Raw genomic sequence first — 11,979 nt, 5'->3', positions numbered from 1 at the left:
ACAAATCTAATCAGCAACACACACACTTCACTATTAGAAGGGCTAGGCATTTTGCTTCTGGAGTCTCAACATATACCCACGAAACATGGTTCAAAAATGAAAACTGTACTATTTAAGAGATTAAAGATGATGATCAAAATTTATGCATAGGACAGTCCTGAATTGTGTTATCACTGTAGATTGTGTCGCAGGTGCAGATATTCTGCAAATGTTCCCAAACTTTTGGAAGCAATGTTAAAGAAGGCAGGTAGCAGTTAGGCTTCCTAAAGGTATGAGCTCATTAAAAAAAATGTGTTCCACTAAAACTTACCTGAAGAGCAGACAGAGCCACAGCACCACAGAGACAGATGAGGGGATAGATGGGAAAGAGAAATCTCTCTTCCTTGTGGGGCTGACTGAAGAAAATCATGATCCAAATGTACATAGGAGCTAGTGTCAGCCAGTAGGGACGGCCCAGATTCTGAACTGAAAGAAACAAACACTCAGCAAAGTAGTAATGTAAGAACGAGGGGTTTATCCTATTCCTCCTCTTGCACAATCATTTCACATTCAAAAGCCCAGTCTTCAGACCCAAGCCATTACCTTCAGGTACAAACACACCATGTTCTGAGCAGCAGTGTTGCTAAAATCCAGGTAACATGCAGTCAGTATAGAATTTTGCTCAGAGAATTTTTGTAGATTCCTACAATACTAACAATTTCAACAGACGTTAGAAGACCAAAAGCAGAAAATAAACGACTGAGTTACTGAATCCAAGCAAGAGACTAAATCCATCAAGGAGTGACATATCTAAACGGGTAGTCAGAAGTACTAGATTTCCTGCTGTGCATTATGCTATACATACAAAGATCAGAAAGGATCTCCCCTGGACCTACCCTTCCACTTACAAATGGTTGTTTAGCAACTGATGTTTCCAAAAACTTCATTGCTTCATTACAAAAATAACAGCATGAGAGGTCTCTCAGGCACCTTCTACTTAACGGAGGAAATAACTGATTCAAAAATAACAATTACCCCGAATTTTAGTCGCACTGAGGAGGGTTCTACAGTGCCTGGCAATTTTCAGTCCCTTTTCTGCCCCCTTGCTACTTCCAACAGCAGAGTTAAGCAATTAAGCTAACGGCATTTCACAGACAATAAGAACAAAGCACTCCGCAGAATTGCTCCTGCTGTTAAGTACAAGAACACCAAGTGAACAGTAGGAAATCTTGCATTTACAGGATCTCCTACCGAGCTTTTACTGGTTTCTGACAGTATATCAGTCATATGCAAGTAACAGATATAAGCAAATACCCATTACATAGACAAGGATTATGATGCTATTGTTTCTTGTATTTAGTAAAAAATCAGGGAGTGAAACAGTAACTGGACAGATGAATCTGAAGGCTGCTGCTGATGCTTAATGAATATTCCTTAAGAAAATGTCAGAGAGGAATTCACACTTCCTCAACAACTTTTTCCTCTCTACAGTCAGTTGCCAAATGTCATGTGTTTAAACTGATGTCATTTTATTTAAGAGAAAGCCCAACATGAAGTAGGGAATATTCTGGTTCCTCCCTTCTCTAATCTCAGTATATGCACACCTATAGGGATACTTCCCAAAGCATAGCATAGCAAGACTGTCCTGCCAGGGCTCAGTCCTGTGAGTTGAAGAGTGCCTTCACAATGCACAGAAAAGTCCAGCTTCAATCCCAACATGGGCGGCAGCAGCAGAAACCAGAGGATGCCTATTTGTAGGCTCAGACCCAACAATCAAAAAGGAAATAACTCTGTCCTCTCAAGCTGCTGCAGAAAATATCCTGGCAGTGGTATAAAAAAGTAACAATGGAGAAGCCAGCAAAGGTTCCCCAAGTAATTCTAAAAGCTACCGTTTCCAGCTGCAGATAAGATGGAAACAACGAGTGCATAGCTTCTTTCCCCCTCAAGGATTTCTGATGGGGCTATTTCTAATGCATTTGCATGTCTGCCTAAAGGTTATGTACCATACAACTTGTTAAGCTTACTCTGGATACGGATAACACACTGTTCTTGAGGTGGAGGCAGGAAACACAGGAATCATCCTTAAAGAGAAAAACATGCTTCTGCCCTTTTGCAGACAGCATGCAAGTAGATGCATCTCAGTGCATGTTCTTTCTACGCAGCAACTCCATTGTGGGGTCAGTACTGAATGGAGTAATGAGCTCTAGGAACTCTTCTATTATTCCAAAGACTTTCCCTGAACCTAGTTTCACTTCCAATAAAGGAAAGCTGCTCTTTGGCAGGCAAGCTCTCCCTTTAGTAACAAGGTTGAGATCCAGGCTGTCTGTGCTTGGCTCTCACAGCTGTCTTGCACTCACCACGGAATTTCTGAAGCAGACACTCCATAAGACAAGTCAGTGGCAGCACAAGCAGCGCCAAAATAAATGCCACATTGAAATTCAGAAAGCCATTGATGAAATAGAAGGACCAGGGTTCTGTACCTAAAGGATGAGAAAAGAAAACAAGAGTTTTTAAATACAAGTATGTATGAGGTCTAGATGTAACAGCAGCTTTGTTCCCTCTCTGCTTAACACAAACTGAGACAATCAGCAGCAGACGTCCAATCTCCTCATTGCAAGCATATTGGAACCAAACAATGGAAACGGTGTGGACCGAAGATCTTGCAGCTGGACAGAGGATGCAGCCCCATGGAATTAGCCTCAGCCATCTCAAAGCAGTCTCATGGTTCTGCCCCTTACCCATAAAACTGCCATAACAGTGGCATAAGAGTTAGACAATAGCTATACAAAGGCACCAGAGTATCCCACAATCATGTCTGCCCAAGATACTTCATTGTCTTCCTTTTCAGAAATTATTTTTCTCCTTCCTTTTTCACTGGGTCATAGTCAATATCACATCTGCTGCTAATCAGTCACAGGCCACTCTAACAGTAAGCCTTGCCCAGCAGAGTTCTGTGACACAGAACTCACCCTTGCATTAAGAAAGCCTACACAGCACAAAAGTAGAGGCGGAAACTTGTAAAACTAGAAAATTCGACTCCAAATTCATTCTAATTGCAGAGAAGTAACAAAGGAATAACAGAAAACCACAAAATGTTAATAAGAGATCATTATAATTCTGGAGTGATGATGTTGGCAGAAATACAACATGTACTAAAAGGAACAAGAAAAAGTGTTTACATTCACTTTTCGCCCCAATAAGACTCTGCCACTAAAGTTCATCCAGAGGTTAGTTTTGGTAAAGAGTCACTACTGCTTAAAATGTCCCTACTTAAATTTGTTCTTGCAGGATAACTTCAAACAGGAGCAAGCTAACTCTGCTTCCTAACATGACATACTTGGGTATTGGTTGAAGCTTCGAAAGATGTAAACTGAAAGAAATTCCAGTCCAACAGTCATTTATTTGGACTCTTAATTCAGGATGCTTAAAATCCTGAACAATAAGGAATGCCAATTCCTCTCCACACATTTGCCACTCTCTCAGTGTGATTAGCTCAATCAGTCAGTAAATGACACGCGGGGGCTTTAATCACTGCACTGTTGTGACATGTGTCACATGCCACAGCAATTTCCTGCAATCAGAGCCACTTAAATAGGGTCCATGTTGAAATTAATCAGGCAACTGAAAAACAGCAAGGAAAACCCAAAACCTCTGCAGCTCCTACAGCTAAATATGATTAGACACTGCACTAGTCATGTCAGAAGCATGTTGTTGGGAGTTACTAAGGCCACGTCCAAGCAACTGAGGTTCATTTAGGAAACCTTTAGCTATTAGCACTGAAAACAAATAGCAATTTGGATTCTGGGGAGTAAGGTGCCTTAAGGAAGTGAATTATTAGAAATTCAACTTCTCTCTCCCTCCACGTGCTTCGTAATTCTTGCAAGTCCCACATAAGCACAATCCTCAGCCTGCAAAAGGCTGAATACTGGATATGGTAGACTGAAAGATCATGTCAAGTGATGGACATGACAGTGTTATTTGTGTGGCAACACTGCAATAGTGCTGATGTCCCTTCCTTCTTCTCTACATGCTGTTGGTGACTTTTCATATTTAAGGACATCAATTCTAAATAATCACTGGGACAGATCTTGAACACATGCGGAAAGCAGATCATTTTAGGACCCTTCCTAGAAATCAGGACTGATGACTGGGATATGCCTGTGAGGGAAAAGCTGAGGCAGTCTGGGGTATCACACTGTAAATCTTCCAGTGAACATTAGAAAAAGTGTGTGTTTGGTTTCTTCCCAGCCCTGCCACCTCTAGATTCTCTTCTGACACAATACTACAAGTTTCTAAAGACTTACATCAGGGTTAACACTGGTTAGGCCATTCTAGTAACTATTTCTGTGGAGTACCAAGGCCTCTCCTTATATAAAAAAGGACTAGAACTGAGTTCTGTGGACTGCTTCCCCACTCCCACTGCTATAAACAACATCCACTTTATCATAAAAGATGCCAGGATAAGACAGAAAGCCTCTGAAACTGATGTAAACTGTTAGTCTCCAGTGTACTCTGGCTACAATTAAGCTGCACAGTGCAGCCAAGTCCCCAGTCTTTAAAGGATAATACCAAGAACCATACCGTCTCCCTTCTACCTGCTCTGGCTGCTATGGAAAGTAAAGGAAATTAACTATGGCTCTTTCTAGTCTAGTCTCTGATTTGGTAGCCTGGGACTCAGGAATGAAGTACACTTCACGAAGCACACCTCCTCCACTATCCAGATACAGTCTTAAAGGCCCAGAGGTGACCTGAAGAACTCTGCTAATAAAGAGGTCAGCTGGTCTGAAGCACAGCTTTAACAAGAAGGCCACTTCCTCAGACTTTTTTGCAGTGTGACTGAATTGCCTTTAAAAACTAAGCACTGGAGCCTCCCCTCCTTCTCCAACGAGGAATTTTCTTCTCTGAGTGAGGAGAAAAAAAAAAAAAGAAAAAAATTTGAGAGGAGAACAGTGCATTACACAGGCAAGTTAAATAATTCACAGACGCCAGGCAAAAAGCAAGAGGCTTGGTCACTGTGATGACTCACCCATTCAGAGGCATTCAGTCTCAATGCCTCCCAGGGCAAAATGCTTTTATTCTTGTTATCCACAAGGACTCAAGGTGATCTGAGAAAGAACTGCAACATAAAAAAAAGAACAACCCCATTGTCCCGTTGCATACAAGAAGTCCTGGCCCAGATCAACATCTTTCAAGCAGGGAGGAACACTAAAGAACTCTCCATGCACAGCACTGATGGGAACATGCTTCCAACAGCATCGCCTTCAGACCATGACAGAGATTTAACTTCCTGCAAGTATCCTACATGCTAGAGCTGAGCAGATGTGGGCTGTAGGAGAGAGACTGATGAAAGCAAGTGGGAAGAACACTGCAGCCCATGTGTTCATGGCACTATGGTTCCACCAGGATAACAAACTGGAAGCACTGTCGGAAACTGAGCCAGAAACTGGTTTGAACTTTGTGCTCTGTGACAGGCACCGGGAGCACTTCCATGAATCAGTCACACACAAGTTAATACAAATTAAGAAGCTACCATGCTGCAGCTTGACACAAGCAATGGTGAGGGCAGCTCAGGACAATGCAGAAGAGTTGTAAAATAGGCTTAAACTAAGGTGCCCCACCCTGTGTTTGTCACAGGCTAAAAGCCTGCATGCAGACAGGAACTGTAACTCAGCTGTTGAGCTGTAACTAAGCCACAATAATTTTATCATGAGTCACAGCCCTCATTCTAAGCAAGTCTGATTCAGTGCTAGTATAATAAACAGTCTGCTTTCTGTATTTCACTCTATTTAAGAACCAGGACTCAACAGAGCGAGGTGTCATATAAACAGCTCCAGCACATTCCGCCCAAGTTGAACAAAGCTTCCCGAAGTGCCATCGCACTGCAAGTCACAGCCAAGGCTCTGATCACAGGAAGTAGAACAAAACTTTTGTCACAAATTGTGCATTCTTGTAACATACGTACACAAAAACATCCCAAAGCCAGGGGAATTAGGCTTCAGGATATACACTTAGAAGCTGCTTTTCCTTGGCTGTACAAACCTGATCACCTCAGGGAAATATTCATTGCACAGACTCTACTTATCCAGAAGAAGTATATTGCTAAAGACAAAAAATAAAATAAAATCAAACCTTGGCTCCAGATAAGGCAGGCAAAAGGAAAGAGACCATGGTGTGTTCCTGCTCCCATCATGTGAAAGTTGGGAAATCCCAGCTCCAAAGCCAAAAAGGATTGGCCAGCCTTTCAACTCCCCTGGTACTGTTATTTTTCCCAAGCGTTTTGAAGCTCTCTAAACACACAGCATTGTCCTGGCCACATTGCATTAACGAGCAATTTCAAGCAGGCTCTTTTACTAGCCTGAGGATTTTATATCAATGTCACTATGAATAAAATACTTCAGAATAGATTGGTCCCTGGAGGCTTCTGGAAACAACTCTTGCAACAGTGTGGAAAAGGTCAGGCACAAGCCCATGCCAAAACCTATCAGAGACAGAGCCTGGAGTTTCCTTACAGAAAATTCACAGCAACATACTTCAGAGCCTTCCCACAGAGATGAAGAACCATGGCAAAGCAGCTGTTTCCCTGCTGCACCACAGCAGAAGTAACAAATCACCACTCAGCACCACCCAAAACAGCCCTTCAAATGAACCAACAAATAGGCCCTGCGGGGCACTGCCAGAGAAAGCCTTGCTGCTAACCACTGCTGAATCCCTCCTAGAATATCTCAACAGGGCTTAAACAGATGACAGAGATGACGCAGGGACCCTGCACCCTAAGCTCCTTGAAGTTTCTGCCAGACCCTCTAAAACCCTTCTAGAAATACACTACTTCTCTGCTTTCCAGCTCTAGCAGTCCATGATATGGAGTCCATATCATGGAGCATGTAGCAGCTCCCAGACAAACAACACAGCATTGACATGAAGGTTCAGACCTGAGATTTGGGTCACGCAGTATTCTAAATGGCCAGTACCAGGGCACCCCTCATAGGCATATGATTTGCCTGCAGATTAAACGCCTTTACGGTAACCTCAGATTCTGCTTCTAGCAGAGCCCAGGCCATACACTGCCAATAAGCAAGGAGATTCCCAAGGCAGAACACAGACTCAGGAAGTCTGTGAACCAAAAGAACTATGGATTCTGCGCTGTTACCCACTTTCCCAACGTTCTGCACCCTGACTTTGAGGAGCAACAGCCAAGAACTCAGTTGAAGCTGACAAACACACACATGTATCGCCTATGCCCACTGCACTCGCGTAGCATTCAGACACGTTTGCTACTAACAGTTCTCTGCTGTAACGCTGAGACATCTCACGACAGTTACAGAACTTGAAACTGAACAAAAGCAGCTTAACTCACGGCGTGGAGAAATTCGACAGTGGCCTGCGGATTCCCAGCTCGGGGGAGACATCATGTGGTAAAAAGCTGAAACTGCAGCCCTGTGGAGCTCGCAGGCGGCTCTTGCTTTAGAGCACGCCAGAAAAAGGTCTGGCAATCAAGACCTGGTGGGTCACGGCAGCCAGACAGCAGCAAGAAAACCGCCGACTCCCTCCCTGTCTTGTTATCTTGAACTCACCATAGAGATCAGGTCCGTGAGAGGTGAAGACATTGTATAAAACAATGTTGAGAGGTGCAACTACCAACTTCCCATAGTAATAGCTGTCCACAACTACCAAGGGCACCTGAAAGAAAGCATCTATTATTTAAAGTGCTAGAAGCTTTTGGCTGGACTGCCCAAAAGCTCCATGTGATTTTCTTAATGGAACCCACCCCTTCTATTGCAATCCAAATCCATTCCCCCTTTGTGTAGTTACAGGCACTTACCAAAAACAGGATCAATGACACCACACACCAGTTCAGGAAACTTTTCCATCTCTGTTTCAGTATCAACAAGTCAAAGGCAATGGGAAGCCTGAAAGAGAGACCAAGTATCAACTGCAGACTTTGTGTTTCCCCACTGCAGGTTTTCTTGCCTCTTCAGAGCAAATGCTGCAGTAACTGGAACAGAACCATCATGTCACTGGGCTCCATATTCCAGTCATCCAGCTCGAGTCTTACTCTCTGTGTATTAGGGTCAGGAAATCTTCCCAGCCTAAGTTCTTCAAAAGCAAAGAAATCGATGTGGCAATGATCCTGGGCTAGGCTGGCAGCTCAGTTCCTGCTAATTTCTTCTTCCAGCTCTCCAATCACCTACATTCTCCCCAAACCAGCAAGAAGCTTTTGGCAAAGTGCAGAACTCCTGAGCCCTCCTCTCCTTACCCAAGAGCTGCACTGAAGGGCCAGCCCAGAAGGGCTCCAGCAGCCACCCCCAGCACTGCTACAGAGGTCTTGTCCATATACCAGCCAGTCATGGCAATCACCGTGGTGTACATGCAGAAACTGCTTGGGAGGAAAGCTGCAACACAAGGAAAAAAAAGGGTTAGCATGACTTTCCCACAGCAGGAGAACTGCATGAGGCCAAGATAAGGCTAATCATCTCTCATTCCTTCCATTGGAGCTTGGATGCTATACTGGACACTCTCACTTCAACGAAAGCAAAAAAAACTTCGCTCAAAGTCTCTCTTTGCTCTTTACTCATTATCTACAGCAGGCACTTTACAAGTCTTATGGTGCTTGGCTGGGCAAATGGGTACAACCAGCCGGAGGGGACAGGACACAAAGGCAAATGACAATGCCAAAAGATGACCTTCCTTCCTTGCATTAAAATACATTCAATGAAGGTAGGCCAAGACCCTGTTTAAAAGGCATGGCACATTGCAGATAGACTGGAGGCAGCAATAGAAATAAACATGCCCTAGAAATGGAAAGATGAGAAGAGTGATGCAGGGAACATAATGTGAATCAATATTTACTCTGTCATCATATCTGCCATGAGAAATAACTGCAACAGAATACAACCACTGATTGCTAGAGAAGTATTTTAGTGCTGTGGATTTCCTTCTCTCTGGACCTTTGGTTTCTCTCTTGGTCTTTGCTTTCTGTGAACCAAGTAATTGTTACTGTCATTGCTAAGCAAACCTACCTGCAGATGAGCAAAACATCCCAGTGCTGAGTACTAAGAAGGCCAACATCAGCCGGCTCACATGTAGCCCAAACTTCTTGCATACAGCCCTAAGGAAGCAAGAGAGAATTAGAGACCACAAAAATATGCTCAGTACACAAAAGAAAAGTACCCAATGCATACAGAACCACAAATAATCCATGGAGCACTCTGAGAGCTTTAAAGTGGGTGATTTTCATTACTCAGCTGCTGAAGGCCACCTGAAGAGCAGTATGACTGCCTGCCTCTGGCCTGGGATCTCAGATCCTCCTAAGTTACACTAGTGCCAAACTCTAGAAGAGATGTCTGTTCTACCAGTGTTAGTTGTGCTTGTGGAAATCTCAGAAACTTAGGGAGTCTGCACTGCTGTAGCAACATCAAACTATCCTAAGATTTTCATCCCTCACAAATCCCATTATGCAAAAAGCCACAGCTCATGTTCTTAAAACCAGACTATTGCCAACAGAAAAGTCATGCAAGGTAATAGTTTGAGAGCCACAAATGAAGAGGCAGCAGGTAAAAATAAAAATCTATCTTCCACAAGATAATTGTATGTTCTGGCTACTGCTTTTAGTGGATGTAAACATCATTGGCAGATATATTACAGACAGCAACAACCAATGTACTCCACAAAAATTCACTATGATAAGCAAACAAGCAGCAGCCTCTCCTCCAACAGAGCTCAGTTTACAACAGGGTATCAGTGAGAAAACAAGTGTGGTCAACAAAATGCTGGAGTGGAGATGTGGGTGGCAAATCTGAAAATACAATTTTGTCCTATCAGTGGAATTCTGACCAATATTTCATTACAGTTATCAAGAGAACACATACTTTCAAGGTTCACTGTGAAGCAGCCTAATTTACCAGACACATCTACATGAGTTTCAGAGTGCATTTCCTGTGGCAATAACTGAGTATGTTACTGACATTGCTCCAAAATGTTCACTGTAGACAGTTTCTAATACTCACTTGTAGAAGTAGAGTTCACAAACGCAGCTCAGGAAGGCCAGAAAGCATCGGAGGAAATAGAAGATAAGAACCTAGGAGACATACTCAGAGTCTGAACAAGGTTTACAATGAAGCTTATGCACCTATTATTAACAAGTTGTTCCCAAGATCAACAGTTCTGAACAGGATGAAGCAAGTTTGGCAGCAGTGGATGAGCCTGCTCTTGTAGACGCAGATCCTGCACCAAGGGACGCTGAAGACCACAGCAGCTCAAGGCCTAGCTAACACCAAAGTCCCTTACAACACAGAAAATGAACACAGTACACTGAAATTTCCAGAACTACCCCTCTTCTGTTTTCTGTTGAGCAGAAATATGCTGAGTATGGCAATGGATACCCAAGTGGAATGCACATTCGGTGCTTTTTCTTTTACATTTCTGTGAGTTCAGTTTGCAAAATGCCTTGCAAAATACTACTTTATTTTTTAGTATATTGAAAAAAAAATCAGAACAGTCATTGATAGCTGGCACGGAAAACAATATGGGCTTCTAAAGCATCAGGGTGAAACTCACAGGGGTGAATGAGAGCCCGTGGCTGCCAGGGGACTGTCCCCAGGCCTGCACACTCTCAAAAGGCCAAGGAACCACCAGCCCCTCTGGGATAGCTTCTCAAGCAAACTGGAAAGAGCATGTCCCTGCAACTTCCCAGTCACTTTTCCTTGGATCCTGAGTCAGCTCACAAACCATTGCAAAGCCTTACAGGGAGGTTACTGTTTGTAAACAAATTTGTATTTATTTCTAAACACTAATTCTCTTACCTTGGACAACAAACAAAGCAGCTGTTGAACACAGACTAAAGACATGTTTATTCATCACAAAAGAAGCTTTCACACATCTGATTTACCTTGTTAGTTTGTAGAACTCTAGCATGGAACAAGGCTGGTAAGGCATGAAGCCACAGGTAAGCGTAGGAGCGGATGGCATAGGCTGGAGAGTACTCCCACGTCTGAAACCCCTTTCCATAAATGAGGTAGTGTGTCTACAATGGAGATTTAATAAATCAGTAAATATGCCTCACACAGAGTTGACAGTTTTGCACTTCCCATCTCTGAATTCTCGAGTAGGAAAACTTCTCTTTGAAACACAGAGATTAGCACAAGGTTCTAGATAAATCTGCATTTGCACAGGCTAACTACAAACTCACAAGGACCTCCAAGGACAGAAAGCCGCTTACCGGTTCCCAATAGTTAAACGTCTCATCGCAATCAGAGATGTTGCTTAAGAGAGCTGCACAGAACCTGGCTGAGATGAGACACTTGAAAGCTGTTGATCCTTCAGGTGCCCAGACTTGGCCTGCTTTGCTCCCAGATGATCTAGTCCAAAGAAAAAATACAAATATGCACCATGAAGACTCAGTAACAAGATGAAAAGTAGCAAGGTGACACTAGGCAAAGAACTGACAAGCATATTTGCATCTCTGCCATTTAAGCACCGTGTTAAGTACAGAGGAGTGTTTCATTCATTGATTTTTTGGGGGGATGCCAGTCTCCTCCCAAGGAAGCACCATCATCCCCCCTCACCACACCGGAGTAACGGCCTTGAGTGCTTCATCCAGCGCTGCCAGACAGCCCTCCGGGACCTGCCCCTCATCTCCCCGACAAGAGAGCAAGGCCCCTCGCTACCTGCCACAGGCCCAGGAGGAGCTCCGCCGCGGGGAGACCGGGCAGTCCCATTTCCACCCCACACGTCAACCCGGCCGGGCACCCATCAAGGCCACGCGGGGCTACGGGTACGCTGGAGACGGAAAGACCCGGCAGCGAGGAAATACCTGGGCGGGCGCTCGCAACCGACACCGCCCGGCCGGCGTTGGGGCTGCCGGACCCTGAAGGACGGCCGCGATCCCGCCCGAGTGACGGTTGCAGAACCCGCCCACGCGAGGCTGCCGCGCGCCGCCCGGGGAGGGGGTCACGCGCCCGCCGCCCGCTGCAGCCCGGCCCCGGCCGCCCGCTGCAGCCCGGC

At 44.4% G+C, this 11,979-nt stretch overlaps 1 protein-coding gene across 3 annotated transcripts in view; it reads right to left on the bottom strand.

Moving 5' to 3' along the window:
* Positions 1-11,979, bottom strand: part of ALG9 (ALG9, alpha-1,2-mannosyltransferase) — a 32,060-nt gene that overhangs the window by 19,761 nt on the left and 320 nt on the right. For all 3 annotated transcript variants that reach the window (XM_014939956.1, XM_014939959.1, XM_014939957.1), the window contains exons 2-10: positions 11,195-11,333; positions 10,865-10,999; positions 9,984-10,054; positions 8,997-9,085; positions 8,234-8,369; positions 7,799-7,886; positions 7,551-7,656; positions 2,337-2,459; positions 311-465 (exon numbers count right to left, since the gene is read on the bottom strand). In XM_014939956.1, the coding sequence (XP_014795442.1) occupies positions 311-465; positions 2,337-2,459; positions 7,551-7,656; positions 7,799-7,886; positions 8,234-8,369; positions 8,997-9,085; positions 9,984-10,054; positions 10,865-10,999; positions 11,195-11,333 (1,042 nt within the window). The remainder of the gene's footprint in view (positions 1-310; positions 466-2,336; positions 2,460-7,550; positions 7,657-7,798; positions 7,887-8,233; positions 8,370-8,996; positions 9,086-9,983; positions 10,055-10,864; positions 11,000-11,194; positions 11,334-11,979) is intronic.

Source organism: Calidris pugnax, unplaced genomic scaffold (assembly GCF_001431845.1).
Source record: "Calidris pugnax isolate Ruff unplaced genomic scaffold, ASM143184v1 scaffold92, whole genome shotgun sequence".
Lineage (NCBI taxonomy): Eukaryota > Metazoa > Chordata > Aves > Charadriiformes > Scolopacidae > Calidris > Calidris pugnax.
Note: the sequence above shows the minus strand (reverse complement) of the source record. Positions and strands in the feature narration are given on the sequence as shown.